This window comes from Canis lupus, chromosome 21 (assembly GCF_048164855.1).
Source record: "Canis lupus baileyi chromosome 21, mCanLup2.hap1, whole genome shotgun sequence".
In the NCBI taxonomy this organism is placed as follows: Eukaryota; Metazoa; Chordata; class Mammalia; order Carnivora; family Canidae; genus Canis; species Canis lupus.
Window position 1 is genome coordinate 1,959,052 of NC_132858.1, and position 20,571 is coordinate 1,979,622.

Here is a 20,571-nt window from a genome sequence, read left to right on the forward strand (position 1 = left end):
TTTTATTTATTTGAGAGAGAAAGAGACAATATAGCAGAGGAAAAGGCAGAGAGAGAGGGAGAAGCAGACGCCCCATGGAGCAGGGAGCCTGATGTGGGGCTTGATCCCAGGACCCCAAGATTGTGATCTGAGCCGAGATCATGACCTGAGTCAAAGGCAGATGCTTACCCAGCTGAGCCACCCAGGTGCCCCAACAGAAGTCTATATATATTAATCAGTCACTAAGCTGAATTGAAAATGTGAGCGGGCCCAAACTGTCATTAGGGTGACATAAACCAAAATCTATGAAATGACTGAAAGACTAAATAAACACACTACCCTCCCTCACAGTGTGCTCACACTCTGCTTTTGTAATACAATTTGTCTGTCTTGGGATGTCCTCTCCCAGCCTGTCTGCTTACTGCCTGTTACTCTAGCAAGTCTCAGTCAATTCTTTTTAAAATTTTTTTCAGCATTTTTGTTTCCTTGGAAAGTAGAGCTGTGTCATAGAAAGCATGGTCTTTGAATTGGTGCAGAACTGGGTTCCAGTCCTAGCTGGGGGCCTTATGTTTTCTCATTAACCCTCTTTGGATGGTTGCTGCTAGTGTGAGATCACATGTACAAGTGGCTTGTAGAGAGCCTGGCCCATGATAGACCCTCAACTGTTGATTATAATAACCATGATATAATGCATATAAAGCAGTGATTGGGGATCCCTGGGTGGCTCAGCGGTTTCACGCCTGCCTTTGGCCCAGGGCAGGATCCTGGAGTCCCGGGATCAAGTACTGCATCGGGCTCCCGGCATGGAGCCTGCTTCTCTCTGTGCCTGTGTCTCTGTCCCCCCCTCTGTCTATCATAAATAAATAAAAATAAATATTTAATAAATAAATTTAAAAAACTGATTATCGGGGCATGTGGTTGGCTCAGTGGTTGAGAATCTGCCTTTGGCTCAGGTGGTGATCCTGGGGTTCTGGCGAGTTCCCTATCAAGGCTCCCTGTGGGGAGCCTACTTCTCCCAAATGTCTCTGCCTTTCTCTGTGTATCTCTCATGAATAAATAAATAAAATCTTAAAAAAAAAAAAAAAAGAAGCAGTGATTATCAACTGGTGACAACTGTGGATGGTACTGCCTTCTAGTGGGTAAAGGCCAGGGATGCAGCTAACGTCCTACAGTATATAGGACAGCATCCACCCTCCCCCCAACAAAGAATTATCTGGTCCCAAATGTCAATCATGCTAAGGTCTAGAGACCCTGATATGAAGCATCCAGAATATTGGCAGGAACATGGTAAGAAAATGGCACTTGAATGTAGTTTTCTTCCTGCCTTCACCATCCCTGCACAGACTGATGCAGGCTTTTCCATTTATACCTCTACAGTGTATCACATAGCATGTGCTTTAATTACTGTGTCCTGTTTGCTTTTCCTAAATTATTTATCTCTTTTTTTCTTTTTTTTTTTTAAGATTTTATTCATGAGAGGCGCGGAGAGAGAGAGGCAGAGACACAGGCAGAGGGAGAAGCAGGCTCCACGAAGGGAGCCCGATGTGGGACTCGATTCGGTGGCTCCATGATCGTGCCCTGGGCTGAAGGCAGCGCCAAACCACTGAGCCACCAGGGCTGCCCTCTCTCTCTTTTTTTAAAACTATTTATTTATTTATCTTAGCACGAGTGGGAGGGGGGAGGGAGAGAAAGTCTCAGCAGACACGTCACTGAGCGCAGAGCCCGACTCTGGGCCCAATCTCATGACCCTGAGATGACCTGAGCCGACACCAAGAGTGGGATGCTTAACGGACTCTGCTACCCAGGGGTGCCCAGGTGGCTCAGCGGGTGAGCGTCTGCCTTCACCTTGGGGTGTGATCCTGGAATCTGGGGATCAAGTCCCTCGTCAGGCTTCCCAGGGGGAGCCTGCTTCTCCCTCTGCCTGTGTCTCTGCCTCTCTCTCTCTCTCTGTGTCTCTCATGAATAAATAAATAAAATCTTTAAAATAATATAAAATAAAATTGTGCTATCACTTTGTTGTACTATGAGTTGATTACCCAGGTTGTAGGGACTTCCCCTAAGCTGTGAACCTCACTCCTCGCACTGAGCAAAATTCTTCCCATGCCCTCAAATGGAACTAGCAATCTGCAAATTGTGTTGGGGGTAACCTGAAAGTAACATCAGGCCTGGAATAGAAGCAACTGATGGACAGAAGGGGCTCATTGAACATGAGCACGTGGGTGGCAGTGAGGATGTGGGGTGTGACACCCACTAAAAGGGCACCAGCCTTGTGGGGAAAGGGATCCAAGTGCGGGTGGCCTGGACATAGTCTGCAGGATTCATATCTTTTAAGGTTTTTTTTTAAGATGTTATGTTTTTTATTTATTAATGAGAGACACAGAGAGACAGGCAGAGGGAGAAGCAGGCTCCACTTAAGGAGCCCAATGCAGGACTCCATCCTGGGACTCCAGGATCACACCCTGGGCCAAAGGCAGGCGCCAAATGGCTGAGCCACCCAGGGATCCCCTCTTAAGGTTTTGTAACTGAAAGTTACAGCCTCTTAAAAAGGTCACAGGTAACAGGAGTATCTGCCTGCTAATGCCAAATCTTTGATTTTTTTTTTTTTTTTTATTCATGGGCGGGGGGTGGGGTGCGCAGAGACATGGGCAGAGGGAGAAGCAGGCTCCATGCAGGGAGCCCGATGTGAGACCCGATTCCGGGTCTCCAGGACCACACCCTGAACTGAAGGTGGCACTAAACCGCTGAGCCACCCCTGCTGCCCTGCCAAATCTTTTACACACATTATTGTGTTGTTTACAACTGTTCCATGAAGGTTCTGTTCTCCCACTTGACAGTTGATAAAGTAGGTTAGAGACATAAACTGTAACACCAAGGTCACACAGCTAGTGAGTTGTGGAGCTTTGCTTTTGCTTTTATCAGCACCGCGCTCTAACCAACTGAGCTAACCGGCCAACTACTGCTTTTGCTTTTAAACTGTCAGTCTGGCTCCAAAGCCATCATAGCTCTTTTTTGCCAGGCACTAGGTAGTTGACGAGTGAGTGGGACCCACCTTTCTCTTACCTGTGGCTATGTGAGTCTCACTACCACTTTTCCTTGGCCTCTTGAGGTTGGGCGTGGATGGGCCCCAGACAGTTTGAATAGTTTTACTAAATCCTACAAGCCCCAGGGCCTTCTACCGTTGTCTCCTGCCTCCAAGGTAGCCAATGGCTATCCAGACTACTAACACCTCAGCAAGACTATCTGCCAGCAGCCCAGATCTCACTAAGCTGATCTCAGACTCAGGACAGTGGAAGAGCCCCCACTCCTCTTAATGCAGAGGTGGGCAGACACTCCAATGTTCAAACACAGTACTGAAACTACTCCAAACATCATTCTGAATATAACTGGAGGAGACCCAGCAGGGTCACAGTCCCCTTAGGCGGTGTTGCCATGGCAGCTTCAGCCACATCCATTTGAGTCCCGTCCCCCCCCCCCCCCCCCCCCCCCCCCCCCCGCTCTAGCCTGGGAGGATCTTTTCTAGAAGCAGCAGCATCTAACCCTGAGAGGGAGGAAGGGTGAGGATGTGTACATTCATGCTTTCCCACGGGATACCATGGGATACTCCTTTTTTTTTTTTTTTTTTTAAGATTTTATTTATTCATGAGAGACAGGGAGAGGTAGAGAGAGAGGCAGAGAGAGAAGCAGGCTCCATGCAGGGAGCCCCATGCGGGATTGGATCCAGGCATCCCAGGATCACGCCCTGAGCTGAAGGCAGACGCTCAACCCTCAACCGCTGAGCCACCCAGACGACCCGGGATACTCCCTTCTGTAATGAACAGCCCATTGCAAACCACCTCATCTTGGATGAACATAAAGGAATTAATTCACTGTCTGCCACGTGCTTTCACAGATATTATCTCATTTAATCTACAGTAATCCTGCGGGGTGGGTATTAGTACCATTTTGTAGTTGAGTGAAAATGTGGTTAGGTAATTTGCCCCAAAGCAGTGACAGAATTTGAACCCAGGTTGGTCTGACTCCAAATACTGTAACTTAACTCACTAAGCCCACTTGGTTCTTTTTTTTTTTTTTTTTTTTTTTTTTAGCCCATTTGGTTCTTAATTGAGAACTAACTGCCCAAGTTCAGGAAAGTGTGCGCGTAAAATGGCCAAGGAAGTCTGCTAGTCAGGTGAGGGGCTTATAGTTGGCTTACTGAACAGGAGTGAGGATGCCAGGAGTGATGTGCCAGGATGAGCACAGCCCTGGAATCTGCAGCTTGCACATGAGCTTGGGGCAGTGAGAAGACCCTTCTGCCCGAAGAGAATACCTACTGGGAAAAGGAAGTGCAGGTGATGGAGAGGTAAGTTGAGCTCCACCAAGCGGGCAAAGAAAACCGATTTAGGCGCCAAAGTTTAAAGTTTCGCTGCAATTGCGTAAATGCAAATACTCGGAAACTCAGGAGCAGACAGGACCAAGAGAATGGGGACGCTTTCCTTGACAATACGCCTTTTTTTTTTTTTTTTTTTTAAGATTTTTCTCTATTTATTCACGAGAGACATAGAGGCATGCAGGCAGAGGGAGAAGCAGGCTCCATGCAGGGAGCCCGATGTGGGACTCGATCCCGGGACTCCAGGATCACACCCTGGGCGGAAAGCAGGGGCCAAACCGTTGAGCCGCCCAGGGATCCCCGACAATACGCTTTTGAAACATACACGAAACCATAGGTACGGACTCGAAAACCCCCAAGCGCTGTTGCTTTAAGAAGCCCGAGTCTTCAGTGTCACGTGACCCCTGGCGCCCAGATGCTTTTACAGCTCCTTCCAAGGACCAATCGCGTGGCGGGAAGCTCCCCGGGAGGGCGGGAACTTTGTAAGGCGCTCGCCGATTGGCTGTGCTCTTGGAAGGTGGGTCCTGGGCTCGGAGAGAGGGAATTAGGGTGAGCAGGGCGAGTGGGAGCAGCCGCCGCGGCGGCCGTCTCGGAAGCCTCCTTCGCCGCGCGGGAGCCCTGTGGTGAGCAGGTCCTCGCGGACCCGAAGACTCCTCGCCGCCCTGCGGGCTGCGCACTCAGTGGTCTTAGGGCCGGCGCCGCGGGGGTCCGCCCCCTTCGCTGGCCACGTGACCCAAGTTCCGTAACCCCTGACCTCCTCCACCCCACTGCACCTCACCGCTCAAGTGGTAAGGATGAAGCGAGGCCCGGGGGTAGGATGCACACCCTCGACGCGGGTGGCGGTCGGTGCCCACGCTCTTTACAGGGTGGCTCGTGGCTGCGGATGCAAAGAGGAGGCTGAGGAGGGGGGACCTTGGTCATTAAGACTTTGTGCGTCTTAATGTGGGCCCTAGTAAGGAAGCTCCCTCTGCGCTTTCCGCGTCGGCAGGACTATTTACTCGCATTTTACAGATGGGGAAGCAGAAACTTCGGGATTATCCATTGGCGGGTCTCCAGCGCCAAGTCTTCGGGCTGGGAATCCAGGCCTTGTTCCCCGGCACAGCCCGCCACTGCTGATGGTTAGGAACAAGAGTTGAGTCCCTGCTCCCTACTTAGTGCTTGCTGGATGATCTTGGACAAGTCATTGAGTATTTAAGCTCTCTGAGCTTTGATTTCCTTGACTGTGAAATAGACATGGCATTTACATAATACGCATCTCATTGTTAATGAGGATAAAATGAAATATACGCCGTATAGAGCACTTAGCTCTGTGCCTTAGGCATAGCATGTGCTTAGAAAAAAAAAAAAAAAACACAGCTTTTTTTATTTGTTTTTGTAGCCAGTGTTTATTGAGGGCGTATTATGTGCTGACACCGTGCGGGACGCTGGGGATGCAAAGGTGAGCAAACAGGCATGATCCTAGCTGGTGTGGAGCTTACGGTCTAGTGGGAAGGTAGGTGTTAATCACAAAGCTATACAAATATGTAATTACAAATTGCGGGGGAAAAAAAATTGTGATCACTACTGTGAAGGCAAAGTATTGGGGCAGCGTGGAGGTTTGAGAAGACTTCCTGAGCAAGTAGTGACATTTCAACTGAGATGTGAAGGAGCAACTAGGAGTCCACTAGACAGAACTGGGATGGAGGAGGAGGAGAGTGAAGAAGAGCAAACAGTGTATGAACATCCTGATAGCAGGTGTTTTGGGGAAATGGAAAGAGGCCATGGTGGGAATGCAGAGCACAAGAGGGAAAGAAGGGTTGTAGAAGTAAGTGGACACACAGGACCTGGGAACCAGGTTTTTGTTCTTTTATTATTTTTTAAGATTTTATTATTTTTTCAAAGATTATTTATTTATTTATTCATGAGAGACAGAAAGAGAGGCAGAGACATAGGTAGAGGGAGAAGCAGGCTCCATGCAGGGAACCTGATGTGGGACTTGATCCTGGGACTCCAGGATCACTCCCCGAGCTGAAGGCAGACACTCAACCGCTGAGCCACCCAGGTGTCCCACTTTTTTCTTTTTTTTTAAGATTTTATTTATTTATTTATTCATGAGAGATACAGAGAGGCAAAGACATAGGCCAAGGGAGAAGCAGGCTCCCTTGCAGGGAGCCTGATGAGGGATTCGATCTCAAGACCGGAGGATCACAACCTGAACCAAACATGTCCCTAGGTTTGTTCTTTATTTTTTATTTATTTATTTATTTTTTTAAAGATTTTATTTATTTATTCATGAGAGACAGAGAGAGAGAGAGACAGAGACACAGGCAGAAGGAGAACCAGGCTCCCATGCAGGCAGCCTCACGTGGGACTCAATCCTGGGACTCCAGGATCACGCCCTGGGCTAAAGGCAGTGCTAAATCCCTGAGCCACCCGGGCTGCCCTAGGTTTGTTCTTTATTCCAAAACCAATGCAGAGCCACTGGGAGGAATTTTTTTGTTTAGCGATTTTTACTTATTGGAGAGAGCGAAGGAGAGAGAGAGAGAGAGCAAGTGAGCAAGCATGAGCTAGAGGAAGGGCACAGGGAGAGGGAGAAGCAGGATCCCAGCTGAACAGGGAGCCCAATGTGGGGCTTGATCCCAGGACCCTGAGATCATGACCTGGGCCCAAGGTGGATCCAAAGGCAGCTACGTAACTGACTGAGGCACCCAGGTGCCCCCCTTTGTTGCGTTCTTATTCTGCCATTTCCTGCGAGCGGAAGAGCAGGTTCCTGCTCTTAGGCCTTGCAGCCAAACTGGGAGATAGTCCAGCTCTAAAAGCCCGATAGTCCTCGGTGGCATATGGGCAGGAAGACCTTAAAGGACAGACTGGATTTGCCTTGCCAAAGAGGCTTGGAGGAAAGAGGGAGACAGACCAGCCAGAGCTGGTGGTGAGCATGGGGCAGGCCGGAGCACACTAGGCTGGGCTCACTGGGAGGAGGGATCCATTCACTTGAACAGCTGTGGGGATTTGGGACCAAACACAGAATTTCAAGCTGGGGAGTTTAGAGTTTCTTTTAGAATCAGTGGGGAAGGGATCCCTGGGTGGCTCAGTGGTTTAGCACCTGCCTTCGGCCCAGGGTGTGATCCTGGAGTCCCGGGTCCCATGTCAGGATCCCTGCGTGGAGCCTGCTTCTCTCTGTCTGTGTCTCTGCCTCTCTCTGTCTCTAATGAATAAATAAATAAAATCTTTTTTTTTATTTTTTTTATTTTTATTTATTTATGATAGTCACACAGAGAGAGAGAGAGAGAGAGAGAGAGAGAGGCAGAGACATAGGCAGAAGGAGAAGCAGGCTCCATGCACCGGGAGCCCGACGTGGGATTCGATCCCGGGTCTCCAGGATCGCGCCCTGGGCCAAAGGCAGGCGCCAAACCGCTGCGCCACCCAGGGATCCCAATAAATAAAATCTTAACAACAACAAAAAAGAATCAGTGGGGAAGGACTGAATATTTATGTATAGATATATTTTTAAAGATTTTATTTATTTGAGGGAGACAGCAGGAGCCATGGGGAAGGGCTGAGGGAGAGAAAGAAGCAGGTTCCCCACTGAGCAGGGAGCCCAGTGTGGGGCTCCATCCCCGGACCCCGAGATCATGACCTGAGCTAAAGGCAGACCCTTAACCCATTGAGCCACTCGGGTGCCCAGGCCTGAAGATTTTTGAGCAAGGGAGAAGTAGTGTTTTCATTGAGAGTTGAAATGAAAGAGAGAGTTGGTAGCACCTGTAGCAATAATCAGAAGGAAGAAGACATGAAGTTTATTTATTTATTTATTTTTTAATTTATTTATGATAGTCACAGAGAGAGAGAGAGAGAGAGAGGCGCAGAGACATAGGCAGAGGGAGAAGCAGACTCCATGCACCATGAGCCCGACGTGGGATTCGATCCCGGGTCTCCAGGATCGTGCCCTGGGCCAAAGGCAGGCGCTAAACCGCTGCGCCACCCAGGGATCCCAAGACATGAAGTTTATACTTAACTGACCCCGGTTACATCTTCCATCTCTGTTTGGGTGGTGTTGCATTCTAGTCCCTGGCTTCCCTGTACACCAGCTCACTTTGTCCTCACAGCAACTTTTCAGAGTTAGGGAGGGTGGGGATGATTGCCTGTTTTACAGGTTGGGCCAGGAGGGCTCAGGCTGATGAGGATCTCAGCCACAGCTCAGCCACATCTGGCTCAGGAAGTGGTAAGGCGTGGCCGGGACCCAGTTCAGTGCCGTCCCCGTCCCCGAGGCCAGGCCCCTGTCGGGCAGCACTCCTGTCTGATGCAGCTCGGCTTTTTCTCATGCTTCACCTCAGCGCTCAGAGCCTCGGTGGCTCCTTGTTCAGGGATCTTGGAGCCAGAGCCATAAGACTGGCCCAGAAGGCCTGGAGTCAGGCTCCTGGGCTCCGAGGGGGCCCAGGGGGGCTTTTGACACCTTCTCTTCTGGCCCCCAGCTCCATCAGCGTCATGTCGGAGCGGGAAGAGCGGCGGTTTGTGGAGATCCCCCGGGAATCGGTCCGGCTCATGGCCGAGAGCACGGGCCTGGAGCTGAGCGATGAGGTGGCGGCCCTGCTCGCGGAGGATGTGTGCTACCGGCTCAGGGAGGCCACCCAGGTCCGCTCCCCTTCTCTTCCAGCACGCCTCCCTAGCTCCCCTGTACACCCCCCGTGGGGATTTAGTCAGCAGGTGTGTGTCTGGCACCCACTCTGCTGTGAGGGAACACCGTGGAGGTGGCCCCCACCCTCCCAGAGCTCCCATTGAGCCTTCTGGCCAATAGAGTGTGGTTGGGCATCTTCTCACGTGTCCATCTTCCCAACACCCGTGCCAGGCTGACCAGGCGAGTTCATGTGCACATTCTGCCTGTGAGAACTTGGGTCACAGAGTGGGAGCATTACTCTGGGGGCTGTTTGCCCAAGACCAGAGCTGGATTTGGGTTTTCTGATCTCGATTCCTGTGTCCTTCTTGTCGCCTGGGTATCTCTTCCTTGGGGGACTCCAACCCCCTGCTCTCTGTCCCCTTACTTTGTTCCTCCCCTCTCAGAATAGCTCTCAATTCATGAAACACACCAAGCGGCGGAAGCTGACTGTTGAGGATTTCAACAGGGCCCTCCGATGGAGCAGTGTGGAGGTGAGCTGAGCATAGGCTGCAGAGGCCTGTTGTGAGGCCTGCATTGGATTGGGCCAAAAGGAGGGTAAGGGAACAGCCTGGGCACAATGTTGGTATTAAAGTGTCCTGAAGAGTTGTTGTGGGCCAAGGCCTTGAGGGAAGAAGGTCACGTGTAGCAGAGAGTAGTGTTGGGATGCCTGGCTCACTCACTTGGTGGAGGACCTGACTCCTAGTCTCAGGGTTGTGAGTTTGAGCCCCATGTTGGGCATGGAGCCTACTTTAAAAGAAAAAAAAAAAGAGTAGTGTTATCAAAGTTGGGTGAGTATAAGGACCAGCAGCATGGGGGTGTGGGGCGCAGCCTGTACGAATCTGGGAGGACCAAATTCTCCTCTCTGACCCAGTGAGCACTGGATGCTCCAGCCAGATGCCCAGCAGTAGGCTTGAAGCCTCAGGTGTCTCCCCTTTTTCAGGACTTTTTTTTTTTTTTTTTTAAGATTTTTTATTTATTTATTCATGAGAGGCACACAGAGAGAGAGAGAGAGAGAGAGAGAGAGAAAGGCAGAGACACAGGCAGAGGGAGAAGCAGGCTCCATGCAAGGAGCCCGACATGGGACTGGATCCCAGGTCTCCAGGATCAGGCCCTGGGCTGAAGGAGGCACTAAACCGCTTAGCCACCCAAGCTGCCCCCTTTTCAGTACTTTTGGACCTCCCTCAAGCATAGACTCTTTTCCCTGGTTGGTAGAGTGCCTCCTCCCTCCCTGGATTCAGCCTGCCCTCTGATCCTCTCTTTGCTCAGGCCGTGTGTGGTTACGGATCCCAGGAGGTGCTGCCCCTGCGCCCTGCCAGAGAGGGTGAGCTTTACTTTCCTGAGGACCGAGAAGTGAACCTGGTGGAGCTGGCCCTGGCCACCAACATCCCAAAAGGCTGTGCCGAGACAGCTGTGAGAGGTGACTGCTGAGGTCCTATGGTGGGGGTGGAGGGCCGAAACTGGGTTGTCAGAGGAGGGGTGATGGGCTGGCTGGTGGATAGAGCAGAGCTCAGAGGCGTGGGTGATGCTACAACAGGCAAAACCCTAGGCTGACCCATCTCTCTGCTCTGGTTCTAGTTCACGTCTCCTACCTGGACGGCAAAGGGAACCTGGCACCGCAGGGATCAGGTAAGGTGTAGTGTGAGGAACAGACTCCCTGAACTTTCCTCCCTTTGGAACTGAGGGGGGTATCCCATACCTCTGATTGTTCATCTGACAAATATTTATTGATACCCTGTTCTGAGTGTGCACAGTCCCGGCCCAGAGGGCTCGGATTTGGAGATAGGAGCCCAGACCTGGAACCAGTCATGGGTTGGATGGGTGTTGGATGCTAGCACAGAAGTCTGGGCAACTGGGGTCCCTGAGGGCAGGTGTCCAGGAGAGATTGAGGACTGAGCAGGAATCTGCCTAGGTAGAGTACAGAGCAGAGGGGTGTGGAAAAGCCTGCAAGGTCAGGGCTGAACAGGCTGCTCTGAGGAGCTGGTGGCTCCGTGCTCTGGGAGTCCTGTCTGAACAGGTTTCTGGCGGGGGTGGGGTGGGGGTAGGAGGGTGAGTGAGAGCGGGCAGGGGAGGCCAGCTAGGCTCTCCACCCGGACCACCTTCTGCCCATCTTCCCATAGTGCCCAGCGCTGTGTCTTCACTGACTGATGACCTTCTCAAGTACTACCAGCAGGTGACTCGGGCTGTGCTGGGGGATGATCCACAGCTGATGAAGGTGAGTGAGTGGGCCAAAATTGGGGCGTAGAGTCCAGCTTTCAGGTTCCCACGAAACTCTTTCGGATGCCTACTTCCTGTCCACCCCATACCACTTGACTGACGTGGCTGGAAGCTGCTCTCGGTGGGGGTGTCATGCTCGGGGGCTGGTGCTCTTCCAGGACTGACTCGTCTTCCCACTCTAGCAGGAACCCTTGTTCTCAGCAGGGCCATTTGCGGGGCTCAGTACCCCCACACTTTAGTTCCAGAGCCTCCACTTTAGGGTGTCTGTTGACCTGGGGCCAAATGGGGCAGCCACGTTGCAGCTCTCATTTGCCTGTACTTGAGAGGTAGAGAAGGGAAGTAGAGGGAGCCTGGTCAGGGGGCCCAGCCAGGCCTGCCCTGAGACCCTGCTGCTTTAGCCTCTGGGACTCCCCAGAGTGTGCTGGACACTACCTATGGTTGGTTGGTCCTCTCCTATCCAGAGACAGGTGAGTGCTAGCTGGGGGTTCTGCTCAACCATGTGGCCTTTCTCTGATGGTTTACATCCTGTACTTCTTCAGGTGTCTGGCCATTGCTGCCGCTTCCCCTGCAGAATTGGGAATGTTGCCACCATATGTTCCTGCCTCGGGAGCTTGGCTCTGGTTCTCTAGGACAGTGCAGATGGCTGGATGGAGGGCTTGGGAGCTGAGCTCCTTCCTAGCCAGTTTGCTTTCACAGCATCTGAGTATAGGAGCTTTATCTAGAGGGATTTGGAGTATATAAGTAATAGAGACTCAGGCCTAAGAGAGTTTTTCTCATTAACTTAACTCTCTTTTTTTTTCTGCTTAGAAAAGTAACACCAGTATGTTCATTATAGAAATATTGCAAAATAAAATATATGAACTGGAAAGTGAGAATCTCCAATTGCTATTTTTTAACTATGATTACTTTAGTATAAACTAAAGTGGTATTATAGTAAAGACCTGGTTTTAGAACAGCTGCTTTTCTCAGTTAAAAAACATGTTGGACATTTAGGTTGCATTCAATTTCATATTATTACAGACAGGTCTGTGAGTGGGTATGTGTATCAGTGGGTGTTTCTTATAGTGTGTTAAAGTGATAGAAATACAGTTGCTGAATCAGAGAGTGTTGACATTGAAAATTTTAATGTGTAAGTACTCAATCATCCTTTAATAAATGTCAGTTTAGGGGTGCCTGGGTGGCTCAGTTGGTTAAAGGCCTGCCTTTGGCTCAGGTCATGATCTCAGGGTCCTGGGATCGAGCCCACTTGGGCTCCCAGCTCAGCGGGGAGTCTGCTTCTCTTTCTTCCCTTGCCTCTCCCCCTGTTTGTGCTTTCTCTGAAATGAATAAATAAAAATAAATGAGTAAGTAAATCTTTTTTAAAAAGTCAGTTTATATTTAGGGCTGGTAGATCCAGTGTAATCCTTTTCAGATTGCTCTCCAGGATCTGCAGACAAACTCCAAGATTGCAGCACTCCTGCCTTACTTTGTCTACGTGGTCAGTGGGGTGAGTGACCAGGCTGGGGCAGAGGAGAATGCTTTGCGGGGGGAGGTGACCCAGCATTGTGTAGGGCTCATGGCAGGTGCCATCAGAGCAGCAGGCTCCAACCTGCACCCTCATGTGCCCCTCAGCCACCGTCTTCTACAAACAGGTAAAATCTGTAAGCCACGACCTGGAGCAGCTGCATCGGCTCTTGCAAGTAGCCCGGAGCCTGGTTCGGAACCCCCACCTCTGCCTGGGGCCCTATGTTCGCTCCCTTGTAGGCAGCGTCCTCTACTGTGTCCTGGAGCCATTGGCTGCCTCCATCAACCCTCTGAATGACCACTGGACTCTTCGGGATGGTGCTGCCCTCCTGCTCAGCCACATCTTCTGGTAGCCATGGGGCCTCGCCGTACACAGGGTGGGGTGGCCCCAGGGCTGAGGAGTTTGTAGTCAAAATCAGGTGAAATGTGTGGCTTCAAGGCTGGATGTTGAGAGGTCAGGGAACCTCTTCCATTAGAGCTTTCCAGCCTTGAAGCTGTGGCAACCTGGGAGTCTGCACATGGATGGCAAACACCAAGGGCCAAGGGTTTGGTCCTTCGGCCCTTCAGGTAGTCTTGTCACCCGGAGCCCCATTGCTCACTCACCCCAGTGGGCCACACAAGTGCTGTTTTCTCTGTGGGCTCTGGATTGGGCTTGAGTCCAGTTGGGCAGCCCCGGGCCTCATTGTCCTCTTTGACTGAAGGTTGCTTCCTTAGGACTCATGGGGATCTCGTGAGTGGCCTGTATCAGCAGATCCTGCTCTCCCTGCAGAAGGTCCTGGCAGACCCCGTGCGGCCTCTCTGCTCTCACTACGGGGCTGTGGTGGGGCTGCATGCCCTTGGCTGGAAGGTGAGGACCATAGCCTTTCCCACAGAGCCATAATATCTCTCCTTTAGGATTAGAGAAAACAGTATTTGTCTCTTCTCATAAAAATGGTCTGTGCTTGGGATCCCTGGGTGGCGCAGCGGTTTAGCGCCTGCCTTTGGCCCGGGGTGTGATCCTGGAGACCTGGGATCGAATCCCACGTCGGGCTCCCGGTGCATGGAGCCTGCTTCTCCCTCTGCCTGTGTCTCTGCTTCTCTCTCTCTGTGTGTGTGACTATCATAAATAATAAATAAAAAAAAAAAATTAAAAAAAAAAATGGTCTGTGCTTGCTGCTGCCAGGTATTAAGCTCTTGCCCGAGGGCAGGCTAATTGATACTGACTTTCTGTATATTAATGTCTTATTCTTTCAAAAGTCGTGCCAGGCAGATAGTAATATATCCTCCACTTCATGAATTCCTGCCCATTCTATGTTAATCATGTGAAGGATCAATTCCTCTAATATTTTTTAAGCTTATTTACTTTTGGTAATCTCTGCACCTACCGTGGGGCTCAAACTCATGACCCCAAGATCAAGAGTTGTACACTCCCCACTAAGCCAGCCAGGCGCCTCATTCTTTTTTTTTTAAAGATCTTATTTATTTATTCATGAGAGACAGAGAGACAGAGGCAGAGACATAGGCAGAGGGAGAAGCAGGCTCCATGCACCGAGAGCCCGATGTGGGATTCGATCCCGGGTCTCCAGGATCGCGCCCTGGGCCAAAGGCAGGCGCTAAACCGCTGCGCCACCCAGGGATCCCATCATTTCCAATTTTAAGAGAAGTGCTAATAACCTTCCCACTTAGGCTGATGTACCTTGTGTTGATAACCTTTCTCCGATGAAGAAAATTATTTCATACTGCTTTATATTCTTGGTTTTATCATTTATGTTGAACTTTTATTGAATGCTTTTTCTTTATCTTTTGAATTGATCCTAAGGTTTGTCTGCTTTTTTCCGTTAATGTGATTTATGGATTTTTATTTATTTTTTAAAGATTTTATTTATTTATTTATTCATGAGAGACACAGAGAGAGAGAGAGAGAGGCAAAGACAGGCAGAGAGAGAAGCAGGCTCCATACAGGGCACCTGATGTGGGACTCGATCCCAGGTCTCCCGGATCAGCCCCTGGGCTGAAGGCGGCGCTAAACCGCTGAGCCACCCGGGCTGCCCAGATTTATGGATTTTTAAAGAAGATTTTCTTTATTTAGGGAGAGCCCAAGTTCTCACCCTCTCTCTAAGTAAAGAAAATCTTTGAGAACTTGCACACTTAAGAGCAGTGCAGGGAGTGGGAGTGGGAGACGCAGAGGCGGAGGGAGAGGGACAAGTCGATTCAAGTGGATTCCATGCTTTGTGACCCTAAGTTCACCCCCTGATCCAAATGGAAACTAAGAGTCAGGACTGAGCAATCCAGATGCCCTTATTTATAGAATTTTAATAGTAAATCACCATTACATTTGTAAGATAAACTTAAATAGGCTATAGTATAGACTTTTTTTTTTTTTTAAGATTTTATTTATTCTTGAGACAGAGAGAGGCAGAGACACAGGCAGAGGGAGAAGCAGGCTCCATGCAGGGAGCCCGACATGGGACCCGATCCCAGGTCTCTAGGATCATGTCCTGGGCCAAAGGCGGTGCTAAACCGCTGAGCCACCGGGGCTACCCTATAGTATAGACTTTAAAAGGAATCTAAGGACACCTGGGTGACTCAGTGGTTGAGCATCTGCCTTTGGCTCAGGGCGTGATCTTGGGCTGAGAGCCGGCTCCATACAGGGACCTTGATGTGGGACTCGATCCCCGGCCTCCAGGATCACGCCCTGGGCTGAAGGCAGGCGCTCAACTCCTGAACCACCAGGCGTCCCATATAGTTAGAAAATTATTTAAGTTTTTATAGCTGAGGCAGTGGTGAGTTATATTTCTCTAGGAGCTTGCTGATTTAACATTTTCAAATCCTCAGGCTGTGGATGACCAACCGAAGAACTCTCACCCACCAAAGCACGTAACAGAGGTCTCCTCTGTGGAATCTCAATTGCTTTCCTGAAAATTAATCACAGGATTTAAAATTTGGCATGATGAGTCCAGGTCTATGATCAGTTGTTTGGTTTTGTGCAAGTGGTTTGAACTGAGTCTATTTACCTCAGCAAGATGTAAACTTGCCTACTGACTATATAGGCTAAGAGTTGGCAAATTAAATTGGTCTGTTAGCAATGGGCATGACTTATACCCTCTTAGCCCCTGTCATACAGGTCAGTGATCATAGGGTCACTTTATATTGTTTGTACCTGACCTTTATTCCCAGTGCTTAGCAAAGGCTTGGGCATACAGCGGGTTCCAAGTAAATGTTGGTGGAATATACCAAGCTGAGAATTTCATATGGGAGATAAAAATAGGTCTTCCATGGGAAAGGGTACTTGAGAGGCAACAAGCAACAAAGAGGTGCTTTACTGTGTTCCTTCTCTCCCTTCCAGGCAGTGGAACGAGTCCTGTACCCACACCTGTCCACTTACTGGACAAATCTGCAGGCTGTGCTAGATGATTATTCCGTCTCTAACGCCCAGGTTAAAGCGGATGGGCACAAGGTTTATGGAGCCATTCTGGTGGGTGCCTGCCCCTTCCAGCCTCCCTTCTTCCCTGCTCGAACTCAGCAGCTCACCTGCCCTAAATCTTTATGGGCCCGGGTTGCTCCTAGTTCTTGCCTACCCCAGTCCCTCTGCTCTTGCAGGTGGCTGTAGAGCGACTGTTGAAGATGAAGGCCCAGGCGGCAGAGCCCAACAAGGGAGGCCCAAGCGGCAGGGGGGTCCGGAGCTCAGACGACCTGCCCTGGGACAGCCTGCTCCTGCAGGAGTCTCCCTCCGGAGGCGGCGCGGAGCCAGGCTTTGGGTCTGTCCACCCGCTACCGCCAGGAGGCGCGGGGCCGGAGGATCCTTCCCCGTCAGTGACGCTGGCGGACATCTACCAGGAGCTGTACGCTTTCTTCGGGGACAGCTTGGCTACCCGCTTTGGCACGGGTCAGCCGACTCCTACCACTCTGCGGCCGCCCGGGGACAAGAAGGAGCCGGCGGCCGCCCCGGACTCGGTGCGGAAGATGCCCCAGCTGACGGCCAACGCCATGGTCAGCCCGCAGGGCGACGAGAGCCCCCGCGGCGGCCCCGCGTCCGCCTCTGCGCCCGCCGCCTCCGAGAGCCGGCCGCTTCCGCGCGTGCACCGGGCGCGGGGGGCGCCCCGGCAGCAGGGGCCCGGCGCCGGCACGCGGGACGTCTTCCAGAAGAGCCGCTTCGCCCCGCGCGGCGCCCCGTACTTCCGTTTTATTATTGCGGGGCGGCAGGCCGGGAGGCGGTGCCGCGGGCGCCTCTTCCAGACCGCCTTCCCCGTGCCGTACGGGCCCAGCCCGGCCTCCCGCTACGTGCAGAAGCTGCCGATGATCGGCCGCACCGGCCGCCCGGCCCGCCGCTGGGCGCTCTCGGACTACTCGCTGTACCTCCCGCTCTAGGGCGGCCGCCGCTTCCGTGAATAAAGCCCCGTGCCGGAAGTGACGTCTGCCGCTCGTGGGTCGTGCCGGATGAGGCGGGGCTTGGGCGGTTGCTCCCGCGGCCGCGCTTCCTGCTGGCGGGGGCGCCATGGCGCTGCTCTGGCCGCAGCGCTTCGAGCTCTTGCTGCTCGCGGCCGCCTTTCTGTGCGGGGCCGTGGCGGCCGCGACGCTGACCCGGACCCAGGTGCGGGGCGGGGCGGGCAGGCGGCGACGGGTGTGGGGGAGGCAGGCGCCGTCTTCCGGGCGGGGCCGGGCCCGCGGGGCTGCTCCTCTGCTCCTCGGAGCGGGCGGGCCGGGTGAGGCCCAGGGCTCGCGGGTCTGCGGCCGCGATGCTTCGGCGCCCACGGCGCTCTGCGGCTCCGCCCGCCGGTGTGCCGCTTCGCAGCCGGGCCCTCGCCAAAGGGACGAGTCCTCAGGAGTGACCTAAGGCACCAGACGTAGCCCGGCCTGTCAGCCCCGGCGGCGTTAACTTGCCCGGTTCTGCAACAGAAGTCGGCCCAGGCCCTGCCTCCGTCCTTTAAATGAGACACGGTTGTGCCGAGCTCCGCCAGGAAGTAAAGCTCGGTGCGGCGGCGATGACCAGGCTACCGCACGATCACAGCCCAGTGTGTGTGAACGACCGAAGAGCCGTGTAGGAAACGGCCGCGTAAAGCAGAGGGTTTCCCCAGCCAGGCAGTCGTGTTCGCAAACACGCTCGTGTAGCCAGAAAGTAGGCACCGTTAGGGATCTTTGGTTTTACGGATTAGAAAACACCGGAGAGAGCCGAAGGTTACACAAGTTCTGGTTTTACTGTAGGATTTCTGAAGAGGGAAGACCAGAACTTGTGAGGCCTCTCCGAAGCTCACTGTCTTTTATAACCACCGCCTATTTCCTGATCCTTCTGGCCACTGCAGGTTTGACTTCCCCAGCAGGCCCTCTCCATCAGTCTGTGGGCCCAGAAACAGGCCCGGACAGTGCATATAGAACTTCCTAGGGTGGCCCTCCCCTAGGTTATCCCTCACACCTGTCCTGAGCCTGCGCCAAGGCTTTCACCTGAAATGTGGGTAGGGATCAGCAGCTTCTCTTCACAGGGCTCCTTCAGTGGCTGCTGTCCCCTGTATGGTGTGGCCGCCCTGAATGGCTCCTTCCCGGCCTTATCCCAACCTTCGGCCCCGTCCGTTTGCTACTTTGTGGCTGGGGTCTCTGGCCTCCTGGCCCTCTACTGTCTCCTGCTTCTACTCTTCTGGGTCTACAGCAGCTGCATCGAGGACTCCCACAGGTGACTGCCCTACCCTGAGGGCCGGGGGCTGAGTTGGGAGTAGTCCCATCTCAACTACAAGGCTGGTTCTCTCCCTCCTCCTAGAGGCCCCATAGGGCTCCGCATTGCATTGGTCATCTCGTGTGTAGCCATCTTCTTGGTCTTAGTGTCCGCCTGTATCCTTCGGTTTGGCACCCGTTCTCTCTGCAAATCCATCGTCTCCCTGAACATTACAATTAGGTAATGGGAGTGGGAGGGAACCCTGGATGGGGCTGATGGCCTTCTTTCTGCAGAGGAGAGCCTATAACCCTCTTTCTCACCACCGTCTCTTTGACCTCACAGCTGCTCCGAAGCCCAGAAAGTTCCATGGACACCCCCTGGAACCGCTCTGCAGTTTTACTCCAACCTACACAATGCTGAAGTGAGGTCCCGGGATATGAAAGACCGGGTGGAGACCCAGGGGTCTGCAGGTTCCTAGAGGCATCTGTAGTTGTGGGGGTGCCCTGAAGCAAGAGGCTCCAAGGGGCTGAAAGGCTTTTGACCTGACAGTGAATAGAGAATAGCGGTATGTGGGTGGAAGTGGGTAAGATGGCCGCACTCCTCACACTCCTGTTCCTGTTTCCCACAGACCTCTTCTTGGGTGAATCTGGTTTTGTGGTGTGTGGTCTTGGTGCTTCAGGTGGTGCAGTGGAAGTCTGAAGCCACCCCATTCCGGCCCCTGGAGCAGGGGGACCCTGAATGGAGCTCTGAGACAGATGCTCTCGTTGGGTCTCGCCTTTCCCATTCCTGAAGAGTAACCAAAGGATGCTGCCTGCAGCCTAAGACTCGGTGCCCAAGTGCCTACAGTCCTGTTGCCCCCTCGTGGCCCTGTTTATACTGGGAGCCCCTTTGCCCTCCACGAGGGAAACATGATACTAGGCCCCCTCCACCTCTCGTCCTACAGTTGTTTTTGTACCAAAATATTATATTACTTTTTCCCTTCATCTTGGTACTGAGTTCTTGGTGTTAAAGCACTGTAGGCAGGTGGATGGGAGGATATGGTGAAAGCTCAACAGACAAGGAACAGAAGTAAGAGGTACCATCAGCTGCCCTTGGGATGGCCACCCTTTTATTTGCTAATGAACCTTGGGCCCCCTTGTGACCTTGGTTGTCACCCCATCCCTAAGGTTCAGTTTTTATTCCCCTCTGGGAGGGATGAGTGACCAGAGGTGGTTTCTTCACAAGCTGCGGTAGGCACCTACAGTATTGTCAAAGAGTTTTGTGTTGGGGAAATGTCCAGCTTTGTCCAAGAGGAAGTAGAAGCGCCGGCCTTTGATCTTTAGAGGCAACATAGCGGGGACTTCACCGCGGTGGGCCATGCAGGATACCTGATTTAAAGGGACGGTGAAATGAGCACCCAAGCCAAAGGGGGCATGAGTGGTGAGGGTCACCTGCTTCCCTCCAGCCCGGAGCATCACTGAACGCACAGAACGGAGGGAGAAGAGAAGACCAGCACCAAGTACCAGGGTACCTGCAGGAAAACCAAAGCTTGGGGTGAGGGGTTTTCACTGGAGAGGTAAGTAACAACCTTTCCAGTGCCCTCCGAATTAAAAAATTGTGCTGATAGTAACATATACCGAACTCTTCCACGTGACTCTTGTGTTCATCCATCCCCCCAACAACCTTCATGTCCACCCTCGTTTTAAAGGCAAGGAGACCGGTCCGGAGCTCGCAGAATGAGGGGCACAGCTCCTCCTAGCCTGAAGGTCGGGAGTCCCGCCCCGTCCGTGCCGGAGCAGGGCGGGTCGTGCCCTGCCGCCCCACGTCCCCGTGGCGGGAAGCCAGCCCGCGCCTTACCAATGGCGCCGCAACCGACAGCCAGACCGTAGCGCCAGAGTGTGGAGCGTAGGTCCAAGCGGCCGCGGTCTGGGATCTCGGCGTCTGGAGGCAGCGCCCGGGCCGGCGGTCGGACCAAGGCTGCCACGGCCAGAGAGGCCCAGAAGACGCCCTGGCCCGCGCAGAACAGGCCGAGGACGGCGAAGAAGCTGCCCCGCTCGTGCTCAAAGAGCAGCACGTCCCGCGGCGGGGCCACGTCGTGCAGGAGCTGGCGCGCCGGCAGAGACCGCAGTGCGACTAGCAGCCGCACGGAACACAAGCCCCCAGGTGCCCCCATGGCCCGTGCGGCTACGGCGCCGCTTCCGGGGTAGGACTTCCGGCTGGAAAGCCCCGCCCCTGAGCTTCCGGGCAATTGGCCCTGGTTAGTCCCTGGCGGCAACA

General features: G+C 52.8%; 3 protein-coding genes across 11 annotated transcripts; 2 read left to right on the plus strand and 1 right to left on the minus strand.

The window, feature by feature from the left end:
- Positions 1-4,856: 4,856 nt before the first annotated feature.
- TAF6L (TATA-box binding protein associated factor 6 like) lies at positions 4,857-17,078 on the plus strand. Of its 9 annotated transcripts, none has more exons than XM_072789548.1 (13): positions 4,881-5,133; positions 5,357-5,476; positions 5,724-5,837; positions 8,794-8,953; positions 9,380-9,466; positions 10,242-10,392; positions 10,551-10,601; positions 11,093-11,187; positions 12,601-12,675; positions 12,821-13,041; positions 13,407-13,539; positions 16,018-16,146; positions 16,272-17,078. In XM_072789548.1, exons 4-13 carry the CDS (start codon positions 8,807-8,809, stop codon positions 17,037-17,039), a joined length of 1,857 nt encoding a protein of 618 aa, XP_072645649.1. In that variant the 5' UTR covers positions 4,881-5,133; positions 5,357-5,476; positions 5,724-5,837; positions 8,794-8,806; the 3' UTR covers positions 17,040-17,078. The 9 variants fall into 9 exon arrangements, with proteins under 9 accessions (XP_072645645.1, XP_072645649.1, XP_072645646.1 ...); XM_072789545.1 differs by having other exon boundaries at positions 5,724-5,783; XM_072789547.1 differs by having other exon boundaries at positions 5,357-5,463.
- A 26-nt stretch (positions 17,079-17,104) lies between these two features.
- On the plus strand, positions 17,105-19,298 carry TMEM179B (transmembrane protein 179B). Its single transcript, XM_072789563.1, has 5 exons — positions 17,105-17,262; positions 18,149-18,336; positions 18,421-18,555; positions 18,658-18,736; positions 18,944-19,298. The coding sequence occupies exons 1-5, from the start codon at positions 17,167-17,169 to the stop codon at positions 19,103-19,105; spliced, it is 660 nt and encodes a 219-aa protein (XP_072645664.1). The 5' UTR covers positions 17,105-17,166; the 3' UTR covers positions 19,106-19,298.
- Positions 19,299-19,401: 103 nt separating this feature from the next.
- Positions 19,402-20,517, minus strand: TMEM223 (transmembrane protein 223). Its single transcript, XM_072789564.1, has 2 exons — positions 20,152-20,517; positions 19,402-19,825 (listed from the first exon to the last, which is right to left on the minus strand). The coding sequence occupies exons 1-2, from the start codon at positions 20,465-20,467 to the stop codon at positions 19,533-19,535; spliced, it is 609 nt and encodes a 202-aa protein (XP_072645665.1). The 5' UTR covers positions 20,468-20,517; the 3' UTR covers positions 19,402-19,532.
- Positions 20,518-20,571: the final 54 nt, after the last annotated feature.

Coding starts and splice junctions, on each gene's coding strand:
- TAF6L (XM_072789544.1), top strand. Junction 9,467..10,241: donor TCCGATGGAGCAGTGTGGAG/GTGAGCTGAGCA, acceptor CTCTTTGCTCAG/GCCGTGTGTGGTTACGGATC. Junction 10,393..10,550: donor TGCCGAGACAGCTGTGAGAG/GTGACTGCTGAG, acceptor CTCTGGTTCTAG/TTCACGTCTCCTACCTGGAC.
- TMEM179B (XM_072789563.1), top strand. CDS start 17,167: ATGGCGCTGCTCTGGCCGCAGCGCTTCGAGCTCTTGCTGCTCGCGGCC. Junction 18,337..18,420: donor TGCATCGAGGACTCCCACAG/GTGACTGCCCTA, acceptor CCCTCCTCCTAG/AGGCCCCATAGGGCTCCGCA. Junction 18,556..18,657: donor TCCCTGAACATTACAATTAG/GTAATGGGAGTG, acceptor TTGACCTCACAG/CTGCTCCGAAGCCCAGAAAG.
- TMEM223 (XM_072789564.1), bottom strand. CDS start 20,467: ATGGGGGCACCTGGGGGCTTGTGTTCCGTGCGGCTGCTAGTCGCACTG. Junction 19,826..20,151: donor TGTCGGTTGCGGCGCCATTG/GTAAGGCGCGGG, acceptor GTTTTCCTGCAG/GTACCCTGGTACTTGGTGCT.